Consider the following 17,409-nt stretch of genomic DNA (forward strand, 5'->3'; position numbering starts at 1 on the left):
CACAACAACAATCGGGTTGGAGACGGGAGAGCCACAAATTCAAAGGACTCAGCAAGCCCTGCAACATAATCTGCCCAGCAGCACGATGCAGAGGAACATGAGGGACAGTGAGATTTCAACGGGAATGTCCTTCCATGGCTTGCTCTCTGTCAGCTACATGCCCAGCTGGACACTCAATACTCGTCTCACAGCACAGAAAGGTGCAGGGGTTAGGGAACGGACAATTAAGCCTGACTATGCAGCGTAAAAATAGCATCTACTCAGCATATGCCGTATGCCTTTATTTTCCATGTCCTGCTGTCACTCCTCTCATAGATCACGCTGTCTCTCCCTGGTGTAAGTTTAGACTCTTTGCATCGCCATTTAGACATGTCTGATCATCTTAATTAAGCTTGAATCTAGCGTTTTAACTTTTGCTGTTTAACTTGTATTGTAAATGGTGGTTACGCGGGCTAGCAGATTAACGCTGGACTCTAACTCCTTAAGCTCTACTACTTTGCAATATTTTAATTCAGTTAAGTGACCGTCACCAGTTCGCTCTAATGCAAGCGTGCCCGTACTGAATCTAAACTCACTCAGTGATTAAACGATGTTTATTTCTTGTCAATATAAATAACCCTTGCTATTTGCATCTATCTTCAGGCGCATAAGCATGTTATCACAAAAGCAAATTAGTGCAGTACATTCCGAATTTGCCTGTCTATATACTGTTTGTGCGCATCTTGTCAACTTCTCTACTGCCACCGCCTAACATGTATTGACTTGCTGTTATGCCCATTAAGACGTAATAGCTATAACATACCTTGTTTTATTATCATTCATAGGCAATGTACTGCTTTCTCGCTAAAAATGTCAGAGACTTGCCAATCGTTTCATAATTACTTAATACTTACTTAAATCTAATAATTACTAAAATATGCCAAGCATGAAGTTATTGTTGACAACACCAACTTTTCTAAAGTAATCGCATGAGACCAAGCTTGAATGTCATTTTCTACTTTGAAACCACTAGCCTGTCTAAGTGATTAGCGTTGATTCTTCTTATGTTGTTTCTTTTAACTAAAAATGTGCCAGACTATTGATGACCACAACCTGTAAAGCAAATGTTCATACCTATACTCTGATGTCGCTATTGTGGCGCACCAGTGCTTACTGTTTTCCTTATGCACAACCAAAATAAAGAATTATGAAAAAAAAAAAAACAGGGGTGTGGCTAGGTTCCAGAAACACCCAGAGCTTGTCCCAAAGTAAAAGTCGCTACCCCCTACACTGACCGAGAGGTGGGGATGTCACGACATATCCCCGTCTACCTGTGCAAGTTTGCTTGGCTCTAAAATGAGCAGTGTGTTACAGGGGGTCTCTGAGATCTCAATGAAATCCTGAGACAAACACATTCTACGTAGCCAGATATTCAATATGATCCCACCAAACCACCTAACTGTGTGCATCAAGGTTCTGTGACCTGGCACCCCCTCCTGGCATTCACCCGGGGGCATCAACCCCTCTCCTAAGTAACCTATAACACTGATCTTTTTTTTAATAATATATCTCTTATTAATATATTAATACATCTGTGATATAAAAGTAATAATAATAATAATAATAATAATAATATTAACACTATTATCCTCCAGACTCTTACACCAACTGTAGGGTCAAAGAATCCAACAAACACAACTTTAGCTCCCAAAGGCCCATCCCCCAACAATGCATTGCATAAAACATGTGATTCATTGGTCAATTCCTGTTTCGAGGGAACAATCTCTACTGTCACTTGGTTGTCATCTGAAAATGGAAAGTTTAGTGGATAAACCCCTTTATCCCCTGCCAAGAATAATATTTACCAGCTAATCTTTAACTTAACATTCTTTATCAGGAGGGCTGCCAAACCGCAGATCTCAAAACTTGCTTTAAAAAATGTAACTGTGTGAATCTGTATCCCGCTGAATGTCATTGTGTAACCTACCTACGGGATTTAATTAAAGGACATACAGAAATAGATATTATCTACAGTGGAACCTCGGTTTATAAACGCCTCGGTTAACATCATTTTCGGTTTACAAATGAAAATCCATTGAAAATAATTCCTCGGTTTACAAACTTTTTTCGCAATACAAAGCAAGTTTCCCCAGGATGCATTGCGCCTGGGAGGTTTATAGCACCATCCCCTGCATGTTGGAGCCTGTGGGTAGCACGTGGCGTCGAGTGTGGAGGTGTTGGAGCGGCTTTTGCATCGAGTTTTGGAGCCATTCTGGAAATTGTTTGCAGTTGTTTTGGGGCTTTTTCGTGCATTTCTCAAGCGGTGGAAAGGTAGGGAGCTGAGCTTCGTCGTTTGCATGCCTTTTATTGTGTGTTCTGCATTGTGGGTTGGTTTCCATGCCAGCTCATTTTGACTTTTTTCTGACCTCCAGAATGGATTAATTGGTTTTCAATGCATTCCTATGGGAAACCGCGTTTCGGTTTACAAATTTTTCGCAATAAGAAACGTCCGGGAGAATGCATTACATTCGTAAACCGAGGTCCCACTGTATTTCCAAGTGGATTTCTAATTCAAGCAATGTCTTGCAGAGTTACAAACAATTAGCTAATTGCAAAGTTTTAACGTACACAGACGCCTCGATTCCGGAACACTTTTAATGTAGAGTTTGACCAACCATGCTTCCCAACACATTCCACTTCTCTGTGTTACCAGATGGGACATGAAATTGCTGACTTTAGTACTTTACGGTTGTTTGTAGAAATCACAAGCTCCCGAAAGGAAACCAATTCATTAATCAAGGACTAGTTTCCTACTGCAGCGTGTGAAGCATAAATACTGCAGGGCAGCACTTTTCGTGCACCAGTGACCAGCATGAAAAAGAGATACGTGTTCAGGAGAATAATGTAGACGCATTTTGCAGTAATAATGTTAGCCAATAACAAGAATCCGCTTTATAAGATCCCCATTATTTAGGGGTGATTATAACAGATGCCGATTGCAAGGCAGCAATGATTTAAATGCACCATTACAATGAAACTAGGGGTGTGAGATGATGATTGTATTTTACGATGTAACTGGAAATGTTAGCTCTCTGTGAAAATACTGCAAGTGTTTAGTGAATACATTGTTCCTATTTGATATGGATTTTCAATTCTAGGGACCATTTCTCCTTTGCAGGAATTATAATATCATCATTTTCACGTTTGAATAATGCAGCACAGTAGATTTTACATTTAAAAAAAATCCCATTTTTAAATTTTGTTGCAATTATTTTTACAATAATAAGTATCTAAAAGTCCCTTAACTCTGATATAACTGAAAATCTCACTATTGGATCAATTGAAGTCTTGATATAACTGCTGAAAAGATTTGATGGTGTCTCCTTCCATTAGAAATTCAATGTTTGTGATACCTGCTAGGATCCAGGTGGATAGATTAATATTATGTAAATTATATTGTAACACTTCGATCTTATTAAACCTTTTATCAAGAATAAAACGTTTCCCTTTATATATAGGTATTTCTCCCTGTGGCTGAGAGGTCTAGATAATATTTGACAAGTTCCTGTTTTTTATAGCATAACTTTCTGTTTAGATACAGCTTGAAATGGATCCGGCATTAAACCACAGAGACAATAAGAACAATAAAAACCGAATAAATTGTACAAATCATTATACCCAAGGGGACAGCCACATGTCACAGAACGTCCGCACTTCTAGATACCCGGAACCGGTAGGGTGTGTCACAGGATAAGCCTTAGGTCGACCCACTGTGATGTTAGATTGTGTGGGTGGTGGACCGTGGGCATACGAGTTGAATGGGGGACTCGCAACCAGAGAGAGGGCGCGGGTGGGCACCTCCAGTCATATGAATGAAAGCGTATGGTTAAACATTGTGCAACAGTAGCCGTCCATCTCTTATTTCCATATAGATTACCTTTTAGGGAGGGGGGAAACTAGAGGGCATACTATGGGAGTTGGAACCCAAGCAGTGGTCTTTACTCCTTCTGCGTTCGTTATCTGTTGGTTTAAAAGTGGGGGTGAGGCATGGTGTGCAAGGATTCAGTACAAATATACAAATGGTGTTTTTTCATGTTTTAGGTCTAGAACAGGGTTACTAAATATCACATAATCAGGGGTTACAGAGTCAAGGATTAGCCGATCTCCACGAGTCCCACATGTCCCAGGCCATTTGACAAGGCTGTGATAGTGGGAAGAGTGTCGTAAAGCTTTCTCATATGTACAGTGTTTGTCGAGGACATTTATCAATTCTCTAATTGTTGGTGCCACGGGGGCTTTCCAGGCTGTCGCTATTAGTGTTTGGGCCGACAGTAGGATGTGGAGCACCATTATCTTCTTGCTCCTGGGAAAGTATGGTGGGAGGTCTAGAAGGAGGAATTTTAAGGGGTCAAATGGGAGCGTGTAGTCTACTACTGCTTTTATTAAGGATTGGATCTTTTTCCAAAACGGTTGCAGGTTTGTACATTGCCACCACGTATGTAACATGGAACCTTTGAGTAGGTCACATCGCCAGCACTGCGAAGAGGTGTTTGGGAAAGTTCTACCTGATCTCGTTGGCACCATATACCAGCGGTACAGCATTTTGCAGTGTTGTTCAATATGGACTGAGTGCTTAATTAGGCCCTTGGTCACCTGAAGTATTCGTTCCCACTGGTTAGGGGGTATGGGACATTTGAGGTCTTGCTCCCAGCTAAGCGCTGGCTTAGATGCAACGTAGGGTGTATGGCCTGAAACTAGTTTATAGCACATAGAGACCGGCTTACAGTGAGGTAGCATCTTTTTATCAATACACATGTGTTCCCAGTGTGTGGCAATATGTGTGGAGATGGGAGTGGTGGTTCCTATGTTCCATTGCCTTTTCAAGAATTATTGTAGTTGATAGTATGAATACTGAGAGGCATTCTGTAGTGTGTACAGATTCTGGAGCGTTTGAAATCTCTCAGTGAGTTATTATCCTAGAGGTGGAATAAATGTGTGGCTCCCCTGTGGTGCCATTGTTTGGCGTGGAACATCGGGATCCTGTATGGCAGGGCTAATATTGGGGTTGCTAGCGATAATTCCCTGTCTCCACACAATTTAAGTTTATATTTATCCCATATTTTAAGGAAGAGCTTGGTGTGGGGTGGGGCCAACTGTGCCTGCGGACGATACTGTGTAGGTATCCATATGAGGGTAGCCAGGTCTGTAGGGTGCAGCAGCTCATTTTCCATGCAGACCCATTGGGGGTTTTGTCGGGTGTTGAAATGAGGTATAGAGGTCGCCAGAATGGATGCATTCCTGAACTACATTTCACAAATGTGCATTTAGATAAAAGGAAACATTGGGAAACCACACTATCAATAGAAAAATGTATGAACATTGTTGTTTTATTACTTCTGTAGTAAATATAATGGAGTACCAAGGTTAGCAATTGCTGTTCTAGAGCCAAGATTACACTGTATAAATGAGAATCTAGAGAACATTTTGTTTTGTCACACCCACTTCACTGCCCTCAGACTCCTGTCTGTATATATCTATCTGTATTAGATTATTTCTCAAACAAAATTAAATATACAAATATTCTATTTATATATGTAATGGTACATTTATTTTACTGCAGGATCCAGATGTGATCAATACATCCTTACCGGTAGAATATGGACCTGTGATTGAGGAAGAAGAGAAGGTTCCAACTCGTCCAGAAGACCCTGATGTAATTCCACCATTGCTTGTTACGCCTGAAAAGAAAGTTAAAGAAATCATACACAAGTTGCAATCTCCCCCTCCAGTGCCACCCAGCAGCCGTGGAAAAGTTCCTAATAAAGTACATGCTGAACCACAGGAACATGTAGATTCCACATTGGCTTTGGGTGGAGGACATGACAATACTGTGTTTGCTCAAGCCAACCACCCATCCGAGCTACACAGTAACAGAGGTTCCAAAAATAAGCCAACTAATCTCTGGAATCCAACGTACGGTTCTTGGTTTACGGGAAAAACTTTGCCAAAAAATTCTCCATCTCCAGATCAACCAATACCTGCAGAAAGAGAATCCTCTGGAAACCCTGGGGTAATTAATGAGGGGACCTGTACAGCTGCCCCACGGATTACTTCTGGTAGACTCCCAGGCTCTTCCGTGCTCTTAGAGCCATCCACACTGACTTCCACTGTTCAGGAAGTGCCCCTGTTCAGGCTTCGCCATTTCCCATGTGGCAACGTTAATTATGGATATCAGCAGCAGGGCTTGCCCGTAGATGTACCAGTGCCACCATGCCCTGTCAAACACAAAGACTTGGCACCTAGGAGCAAGAATGAGGCACAAGAAAACTTCTAATTTCTGCAGGCATGGTTTCCTTTATTGAGAATAAGCCAACAGGTATATTTGCAGTATGTGTAAGGACTTACTTATGAATGAAATCCCTTCATAAACTACAGGCATCTAAACCTTAATAACGTCCACTTCAAAGGTTGATGGACAGACCTTATGTATGTATTTATGTATTTTATGACTATGTTCAATTTCATCTTTGGGTTTATAAAAGTGCTCTCTACAGAAATAACCACTTTGTACATCCAGAAAATGTTGGAATTAGAGCCCATAGCAATTTCCTGCTCCACATTTGGTGTGCAGACCACCACGTCCAGCCAATTTAAAGGAGAAGTAGACCACCTGTTGACAGAGGCATCAATCTAACAGGGACATTGGTTATCTTCTGTTGGAGTATTGTTCTATATGTTTATTTCATTTGTTTTCCTTTTGGGTTTGTGTTTTTTTTTTTACTTTTATGAGAATGTCCACAAGAGGAGTTTTAGCCTTTTACAGGGATAGACTGTAGGATGGTTTGTGCAGTACGGCTGCTAAAATTGCTATAGTATGAAATAAACTTGGGGATTAGCAAATGTAAATAGCATGTCAGTTTGTAGATATGTCTTCTTACTTTGCTTGATCATTTAAACAGAGTATTTTTATGTTAAAAAGTGCTCTGCCCTTGCGTATTATAGTCACTAAGCATCCTTGATGGACATAAGTTGTGTTCCACCAAAACATAGCCAATAAATAAGGAAGTGGCTGAATGAGAATCATGACAAACCAAGCCAATAGCTGAAGTGCCAAAGCTTAGACATTATTGTCCTTTCAAGTTTTAGTCTGACTCAGTCCATACTTTGTCTACCAACTTTATCTTCTGTTGACCAATAGTTTTTTCCTGTCTGTTTCGGTTTTTGCTAGCATATGACTGATTACTCAAACAGAAGTAAAAACCTGCATGCTGATGGGAGCTGTGGTCTTTAAGATGGTGGAAAGCTTGAGTTCTTCCCACCTTAGCCTGAAAAGACCTGATTTAAGCCCCCAATCTTGGCCTTGAGAACTTGTAAAAGTCCAAGATTTAAGGATTACCCAATCTGGATATCCTTAAAGCTCGGAATGCTGGATGTCCTTGTGTCTGTCTTTGGATCCATATCCCTAGATTATGCTGTCAAGACTGCTGATCATGAAGATATTTATTAACCTTTCTTCCCATGCACGTCTCCGTATGAAGTTTGCAAAATCCTCACCTTAGAGAGGTCAGCTAGCTGACTTCTCTCATCCCCGAAGCATTGAATAGAAAGACAAAGAAACTGCTGAATCATTTCTCGCCTGCAGTGACACCTTAAAGTCTTTTATTGTCATATCTTGCTGCAGGCATAGCTTGCACACTTCAATCAGCTATACACCCTTGAGGATACATTACTTTATTTGTGATGCGGCTAACACATTCTGTAATTAAATTCAAACTAATATTAGTTTTTGCCACAAAAAAAAGAAAAGAAAATCAGCAATTTGAAATAACTTCATTGTAAAACTTCATAAGGTAAAACTAAAGAACTACGTTGAATGTATGGAGAGTCACTGTGCACAATTGTTCAGTTTAATTTTATCAAGTGGATCTGTCACCCAATAATGTGACAATGACGAGGTCCGGGCAGGAAAGAAATGAATTCTAATCCATGCAGTTGGATCGCCTATTATCTACTAAATATTCAATGTTCCCCAAACAGAATTAGCGAGATGTACGTGTGCGCACTCCTGTACTGTTTGAGGAAAGACATCGGTATACCGGGGGGTACTGCAGACTCCGAGTTCCAGGACTCGGAGTCTGCAATCAGGTTATACCTGCTTAATCACAGGTGAATCTCAATAACTGAAAGACATTAACTGTCTCATGCTTAAAGCAGAGCTGGCTGTACTGAGATTAACCAAAAGTCAGGAGGTATGTCTTGTGCTTTTGTTTTTCTAAATATTTCTACAGCTATTATTTTTTAAATTGCTTTTAATTTTCATTTAGTATTTACATGGCATATATAAGGCATGGCATGTAAATTACATTAACTCCTGCAATGCCGGGAACATAGATGAATAGGGCACTATTAAAGCACGTACATACTCATACTGCATTTCTATGGCTGGTGTTTGAATCTCTAATGACTAGACTCTAATGACATTTAAGGGGATTTTCTCTGTAGTCCTTTCTAAAGGGATTTTCCTCTATATGCGACAGGATTGTAGTCTCTTCAGGTGGAGGATTACCCTGAGCACATTCTTAAAGGAATACTATAATGTCAGGAATACAAATTTGTATTCCTGACACTCTAGCCCCACCCCCACCCCCCAATCCCAGTAAAAGGGTGATTTTACCGACCTTTTCTTCCATGCCGTGACGATCTGGCTTCGGCTGGTCTCGCCTCCATGGCTGATATTATCAAACTTGGTACATTGCGCCAATCAGCACCTCCTCATAGAAATGCATTGAATCAATGCATCGCTATGGGAAACATTCTGCGTCTCCATGCAGTGCGTGGAGACACTGAACGTATGTGCAGCACTAAGCTGGAAAGCAACTCTAGTGGCCGTCTGAGTGATTGTCACTAGAGGTGTTGCTATGCACCAATGTAAACACTGCCTTTTCGTATACATTGAAAAGACTGCAGGGACAAGCTATTGACATCAGAATCAATACATTACAGGGTTACATTTTGTTTTTAAAGAATAGACCCCATGATTAAAATGTCCCTCTTCCCTACTGATTCATGAAGCCTTCCAAGAGAGAGAAATCTGTGCAGCAATGACGTGACTATTTGATCTTTTGGTTTCTCGCACAACAGAACAATGTGTTTTCGAGCCACTGAAACATCTTAATGGGCCAACATATCATAGCGCAGACATAGCTGCAGTGCGAAGAGCGTGCGCCCAAAGGCTCTTTTTCTGGCTTGATATGTTGGGCCATTCAATGCCATGACCAAGTATAAATAATGTGACATTCTCTAGAGCCAATGGGGCAACAAAACATGCTGTCCAAAGACATTAACTTGAAATAATTTAGAACACGACATTCTGCAGTGGATGGTATTTGGAACCTATCATTAAATCCATATTTCATAGTATCAGGTATGACATGTAAGACGTAATCTTGTATCTAATGTGAGAACTTCAAAGAACATTGCTGGCCTCACCACATTGATTATGATTTGTATTGCTCTGATATATTCCATAGAACTCCACGTAGGAGTTCTAAAATCAACGAATAAATGAGGAACAAGTTCAGGTTAACGTAAGAAACAGGAGGTGGATACAGCCCTGCTAAGAGCTGCTTATACTTTGGTGCTGTGTGGGCCAAGTGTAGTAAAGATATGAAATAGAATGAGCAGTGTTTGTTTGGGTACTTACCTAGTGAATTTTACATGAGAACGGCCAGAACACACCAGCTATAGAAACTCATCCTGCTCAGAAAAAGTATGGTTTGTATTTCATCATAACCAAGTTAGCTCTCGGTAGGATAGATATTGTGTCTACCAATCAATGCTTGTCAAATCAAAGAATAGAGTTTGACGGCTTAGCTGAACTTTATGGAGTGTTCAGTCTAGGGAATTATTCACTAAACAGTGAGCTGACATGAGTTGATAAGTAACTCACAAAATACAAGACAAACTAGGTGTCTCGAGGTTAAAAAGTTTCACTGTCTGAGTTTTTCTAACTTTATTGGAAATAGTTATAATAACATCAGAACAAATCTGATATGATCTAGGAGTCTGGTATAATACAGTACCAAAAGACACAGTAGTTAAACCCAGTGCAGCTATTGTGTGTAATCTGCTGCAGCCCCCACAGAAAGCAAACTATAGCAATCCCAAGTATTCATCCACAAAGCGCAGCTTAGTTATAGAGGCCTACTGGGGGTCCCGTAACGTCTGTACTGTGGATGCTCTTTGAATAAATTTGGGCTGCACTAGTGAGCCCCTATAATTAAACTGCGCTATGTGGATGAATACTTTAGATTAACATCAGAACAAGCGCCAATCATTATTGAATGTGCAGAAGAGAAGAAGGTTCTATGGCTTTGTTTGATATTTCAAAGAGAGATGACAATTCACCCTCTACTGAGTTGAGTTACATTTTGCTGCTAAAATTTGGAGACGTTTTCTCAAGTTATTTTGTGTGCACTCTCCTAAGTGTTAGTCCAGCCGTTCTTTGTGGTCTGTATATAGTACATAGTGCCTTGTATTTTTACTAACACTGTCCTGATGTCAAAGGTACTCCAGCCATTTTCAAGGGATTAAACCCTAAGAGATGGGGACATGTGCCATTTCTGAGCTGTGATGAATTTGGTAAAAATATGTCAAGAATAATAATAGTAATTATTATTATATACTGTTTTTAGAAAGTCCTACTGAGCAAATCTAATAAGAATATACAGAAAGTGCACAGGGGATGCAAGGTACACGTTTGGGTTCTAGATAGTTACACCTGATATTCTCAGAACAGGGGGAATACCGCCCAAAATAATATTGTTTAAATCGTCATCAGATCCACAACTATCTGTGGGCCTCTGAGAATTCTGGGTTTATCCAGGGGTCTTCGAGTGTTACTGGCGTGTTTACTGGCCTGTAAATACAGGTATTTTTACTGGTTTAGTCCAATGCAAATTCTTATTCAGTAGCCACATAATCTTCACATTTTCAGGGTTCTTCACTACTCAACATTTTTTTGAGAATTAACAGGAAAAAAATCTCCAACTCAGCCAGACTTCCAACGTGGCTATTTTTGCATCCGCTTTTCCCATTTGGATTTAATTTGCAAGAATTCCAAATTTAGTGAATAACTTTTCTTATGTATAAGCACTTGGCTTATGTCTTATTTTCATTTAATTCATCATTTGGTTCTTTTTCATGCGTGCATTTGCAATAAATATTATTGTAAAATCTACCTATGTAGGACCACAACAAAAACAGCTGCTGGCATTCCTGCATGTCATGGGCTAGAATGCATTCCTGCATGTCATGGGCTAGAATGCATTCCTGCATATCATGGGCTAGAATGCATTCCTGCATGTCATGGGCTAGAATGCATTCCTGCATGTCATGGGCTAGAATGCATTCCTGCATATCATGGGCTAGAATGCATTCCTGCATGTCATGGGCTAGAATGCATTCCTGCATGTCATGGGCTAGAATGCATTCCTTCATGTCATGGGCTAGAATGCATTCCTGCATGTCATGCCGGCTGGGGTTGATAGGATGTGTAGTGTTTGATTCATGTTCCTTGTCTCCATTCTGGGACTGGCAATCCTACTGCCATTTGAAAAAGAACTACTTGGTGATCTGGAGATGCTGTAGATGTGTTCCTCTTCACCTCTCACTCAGGTGGACAAACTATTAGATGTTTAAATAATGGGATAATCCACTGATCACAACTAGTGGCTTTCCAGAGATCCTAGTGGGTGGGTAGAAAGTGATTGACAGGTAAGAGTAGGGAGTACGTCAATATAACTGGCAATGGTAAAGTTATAAAGTACTATATGGAATAAAAAGCATTTATCTCCCTCCACCCCCCCTCATTCCCTGTAGATTCTTCATTTATTTTCACCATTCTTTTTCCATTGTCTCGCTGTGGAATGTCAATGCGATATGCCTTTTTTGGGGACAAGCCCTAAAAGATTTATTTTATGTATTTAATGTTCAGGTTTAAATGTTCCTGTTTTCAGAAGACATACAGTAAAAAAAAATTAAAAAAAATGGTTAACAAAATAGAAATGAATTAATGGATAAAATCCCACATTTTATTCAATCCATTTGTCCAGGTGGCTTATACGCCTTCAGACGAAAGTAGATATAGATGGGTTTTTTGTCTGTCACTTTGGGGATTGCTAATTTTTCTGAAAAATGCCAAAAACTGCCCCTCTGACTCTTTGTATAAGGAGCAAAAGGATGACTTGTCCCAGATATTGTATTCTAATCTGCGGGCATCCCAAAATCCTACAAAGGGCTCCTTCACAGGTCCATAGACTTTACATACCTGTGTTTGATACAAGGTATCGGAGTCCCTTCTGTACAGTCGCTTCCTTAAAGCCTGCTCATTATAAAGACATTTATGCAATTAATATTAATTATTATTAATATAATTTATAAGGGCCTGAACAATTCAGGGATAATGCTATGTGCTAAATGTATCCTTTAAAATAAATATTCATTCAAAGTATTTTGTATCCATTACTGTATTTGTATTGTACGTGTTGTGTGTTGAAGCATGACCTTCAATAAAAGTCCTATACTCGATCATGTTTCCATTTAATACAAATGGCTTACCACTTGGCAGTTTGTGGAGGAAATATGTGTGAATTACTGGTCAATGAGAGCCGGGTATAGGCTCTGACACATGTGAGTAGATTGGCCAAAATGCTTTGTTTTACAGTCTGCACTTTCAGTTCTGTTTATTTTGTTATTATATGTCTCAAACGTAACATATTGAAATAAAATCTGGAAACATTTATATTCATGTTTTAACTTGTTTCTTTGCTTCTCACATTTATATATAAACCATGGATATGCCACAACCTACCCACAGCTCCAGATGACTGTCATTCTGTACGCCAGATTTAGCCGCCCCTCTATTTCCAGTTGTATCTGATGCTCCCTCTTACTACGGTGTTTATAAAAGTGACCTTAGTGAGAGAGCGGAGATAAGATGTGATAACCAAACTCCTCTCCTTGGCTCCGCCTCCTGCGCAGCACAGAGGAACTGCAGGAGCTGTTGTGTGTACCAGCTCCCATCAACCAAGTGGGGTAGGGTAATGTGCTTGGCTGGGGGTAATGGGATTATTGAGATGGAGTAAGGTGATTTGGACTGAAGGTAACAGGTGGACTATGGGGACTTGTATTTGAGGGTTTTTTCACAAAATCTAAAGTCACCTCTAATTTCAACAAAAATGTTGTCTTTTATGTGCTGTTCGCTCTAATTTACACCATTCATTACAGCGAGCTGCACGCTCACACATCCTTTAACAACTCTGCTCTTAGTACTGCAACGCCATGACTGCATCTAATAATTGGTCATTTTCTCAACTCCACTCAACTTTTTTTTTTTTTTAATTAAATTTTTATTTTTAAGAAAATCTATTTCTAGAACATGCAGGTAGTTTCACATTTGACACACAATTATATAATTGATTTGACCAACACACAAATTGAAGAATAGAAATTACAACGAATGAAACAAAGAACGATTTGCTTGTTGGATGAAATGAGTTCTTTCATTCATTACAATTACAAGGAGGGATCTACCGGATTGTGGATCCTGCCTTGTAATATTTAAAAATAGCAGCAGCCTGGCGCAGTGCTCCCTGCCACTACCTTTACCCTTGGTCTGTGGGGGCCAATATGAACCCCTATTATTATACCCACTGTAAAGCGCTATGGAATTTGTTGGCGCTATATAAAAATAATAATAATTATAATAAGATAAAATCCTTCCTCCTGCCTATACTCACCATGCATGCCCGTGTGTGCCAGTGGCTGCTCGCTGTTATAAAGAAAGATTAGCGACAGGGCTGCTATTGCTAATCCAATAAACTGGGACCTGGCACAGGTCTTGCATGCCCCCATTTTTAAAATAATGAACTGTGAGGTGGGGCAATTAAAATAAATGGGGGCCTCCAGCTATTAAATAAAATGAATGGAGGGGCATAGAGTCCCTTGTGGCCCCAGCCATGCCCCACGAGTGGGGGCTATTAAAATAAACAGTGTACCTAGTGTCCTCTTTCAGCCCCCACCCATGGCCACAAGTGGTAACTATTAAATAAAATATACAGGTGGCAGGTGAGTGCTCTAAAAGTAATAACAGGGGGACACAGTGTCCGCACCACCCCCACCAACCTGTGTGTGGAGGCCCTAAATAACAATGAGGTGACCATATTGTCTTCCCTCTAGTACCCACTAATTGGCAGTGGGTGGGGATCCTAAATAATCAGGGTGCCACCCCACCTGTTGGTCGGGCTTTATTTGGCATGTTCCCACATGGCTGGTCAGGGTCCAGAGGTTGCCGTGGCAGAATCAGTCTCTGGCGGCGGCACTCGCATCCCGTGTGTTAACTGGCGCCGGCCGCTGCACATCGGAGCTATTTAAAGGCTCCACCTATGAGTATGATGCACGCGTCAGCCCATGTACGTTGGGCATTCATGTTCCACCATCATGTCATTGCTAATAGCGAATCACAGCCCTCTAAGGGCTTTTTAAACTCTAGCTATGCATTGTTTAGTGCCCTCTCGTCTGAGAGTGTGTTTATCTATTGATTCTACTGTGTTTTTTTTACTAGTGGCTTGTACCTTGACTATTCTGACTTCTATTCTCCTTGTCCTTTGGTTTATCTTACGGCTTTGCCTCCTCTCTGTTCTACTGACCCCAGCTTATCCTGGCAGTGGGTGGTTTCTCAAAATAACAAAGGGGGCTGGACTTATTGTCTCCTAAATAATAAGGACCTATTGTCCACCCAAGTCCTCACCCACTGGTGGAGCGTTGGGGGTCCTAAATAAATGGGGGGTCCTCCCTAATAAAGGGAGGTGGACCTATTGTCCACTTCAGGCTCTACCCATTGGCAGTGTGTGGGGCCCTAAATAATAAGGGGGTGGACCAATTGTCCCCCAGCAGATGACTAGAAGTCCCCAAGTCAACCCACCCATAAAATATACCTATCTATTCCCTGATATAAATTAGATAGGGGTAATAGACAGAGGGGCCACTAAATGTAATACCTGTAAAATAAAATAAAAAAAACCTACTTACCATTAAAAATCCATAAGGTCATGTTGCAAGCAACTATAAAAATTTTAAAAAAAGGACCCACACAGACTAAGCTTGCTGGGCAGGGAAAGCCTTATGACGCTTCCCCACACCTTGCAATTTGAGTCATGGTGCTCTAATTGGTTGACTAAGCCAACCAATCAGAGTGCTTTGACAGGTAAATCTTGAGAAGTGTAAGCCCACTTGCCACATCAAGTCCTACATCAACAGTTCACCTTACTTTGTTGAAACAACAGTCAAAATCTCTGAGACAAAAATGCATTTGTTAGTTTTTTTGTCTGTAACTTTCCAAGACACCATAAAACCTGTACATGGGGGTACTGTTACATTTAGGAGACTTCACTAAATAGAAAAATTATTGTTTCAAAACAGTAAAACTTATCACAGTGATGATATCATCAGTAAAGGGGACTTTTTTTTTTGCATTTTTCACAAAACGGCTCTGTCACTGACAATATCATTGTTGCAATTTGTTTTACTGTTTGTGACACTAATATTTGTGTTCAGTGAAGTCTCCTGAGTGTAACAGACCCCCTCCCCCATGTACAGGTTTTAAGGAGTTTTCAAAAGTTTCAATGTGACAAAACTGAAATGAAAGTTCAATGCTTGCATTTCAGTTTTGTCACATTGAAATTTGCCAGATTGGTAATGTTGCCTTTGAAGATTGTATGGTTGAGAGATGTTGGGATCTGATAAACAGTGAATTCTAGTGAATTGAAAACTAAGACACAAAACTTGGGCCAAAGTGGTTGAGTTGTTTCCAGTTTGTTTTATTAAATTCACTGCACAGAAAATAAGCAGCGTGTCTAATAATGGAAATAATCCATATAACCTCTCTCCATACAACAATCCCTTTAATAAAACATTGTACATTTCTCACTGAAGATACAACGGCCGTGTCGGATGAGCCTTGTTCCAGATTCTCCTGTGGGAGCGAGAACTGATTGATACATTAATATGAAGGAAATGTGAATTATCATAGCACTGATCTATAGAAACATACTCTCACCCCCTCCCATTTAATAATCACATGCATTAGATGCAACAGATAAAAGGAATTCATTTCAATTCTCAGGAGCAAGAGGCAATTTTTTCCCCTCTATTTTTTATCTTTATATTAATATAAATATATTCATGGCATAGGCACATCTAAGGAGAAGAACTACTTGATAAAATTGTGTTTTAACAATTTCATTGCTGCTGCGGAGGGAGGCTTGTGTGTATAATGTGTAAATATGATTCAGTCCGCAGTAATTAATATAATGTATACACGGTGCTCGCTAAATAACAGAACATATACAGAGGCAATGAGATGCAGAGCATTCTGGGATACTGCCAGGAGCATTGTGGGGAATACATACACAGGGTTATACACTAAAGTAAAGTTCTAGGTGAATTTAAAGTGAATTTTAAATTTAAGGGCAATGTAGCCGAACGGAGAAAAATCTCTGTCAATAATGCTTCCAGTTCAGCTATTTTGAAGTCTCCCTTTAGTAAATAGCCTTGACTCGCTGACTGCTATTCCTATGGTTTTATCATTTTAATAACCACTTCACCCTTTTGTAGTGGTTATAGTTAGGCCCCATCCCTCGGGCTCCGCTGGGACCCAAAGCCCAGCCCGTTTCTAGGCTTTGAAATGACAGAAATTATCGGTTGTTAACCCAGTGATGTCAACTCATTGTTGAAGTCAAACACCGGATAGGTTAGACACAGGCTGCACCATAACCATTACAATCAGCAGCTGTGTTTAAGGTGCGTTGAGCGCCCCTTTAATCGAGCACAATGTGTTGCTAATATTGGTATATTGGCAGGGCCGGATTTAGATGAAAAGAGGCTCTAGGCTATTCCACTTATGAGTCCCTTTCACCTCCCATTTTTATGTTTGTAAATTACATGAGAGACAATAAAATACATCATTACTGTGATATATATTATGTTGTGATTGGTACTAACCTTTATAAAAAATGTGGCACGGATAATAAATAAATAAAAAGTCGAGATGAGGAGAGGGGGGGGGGTGATTGTGAGAGGGAGGGGGGTGATGAGGAGAGGGGGGGTGACTAAAAAAATTACCTTAAATCCCTGGTGGTCCAGTGGGGGCTGCCTGGTGGTCCGGTGGGGTCCCTGGTGGTCCGGTGGCCCTCATTTCCGATCTGCAGCTCCGCAGAGCTGCAGACCATGGATCTCGCGAGACCTAATCAGATCGTTGCCGTGGTAACCCGCAGCAACGCTCTGATTGGGCAGTGCACGCGAGATCCATGGTCTGCAGCTCTGCACATTGCGGAGCTGCAGACCGCCGGTCTCGGCGATCGCGGCAGGAGG

General features: G+C 40.6%; 1 protein-coding gene across 1 annotated transcript in view; it reads left to right on the forward strand.

Moving 5' to 3' along the window:
- Positions 1 to 6,716, forward strand: part of ALK (ALK receptor tyrosine kinase) — a 713,383-nt gene extending 706,667 nt beyond the window's left edge. Inside the window, exon 29 of the mRNA XM_063441954.1 lies at positions 5,600 to 6,716. Coding sequence (XP_063298024.1) covers positions 5,600 to 6,313 — 714 coding nt within the window. The 3' untranslated portion in view covers positions 6,314 to 6,716. The remainder of the gene's footprint in view (positions 1 to 5,599) is intronic.
- The last annotated feature ends 10,693 nt before the right edge of the window (positions 6,717 to 17,409 follow it).

This window comes from Pelobates fuscus, chromosome 2 (assembly GCF_036172605.1).
Source record: "Pelobates fuscus isolate aPelFus1 chromosome 2, aPelFus1.pri, whole genome shotgun sequence".
Lineage (NCBI taxonomy): Eukaryota > Metazoa > Chordata > Amphibia > Anura > Pelobatidae > Pelobates > Pelobates fuscus.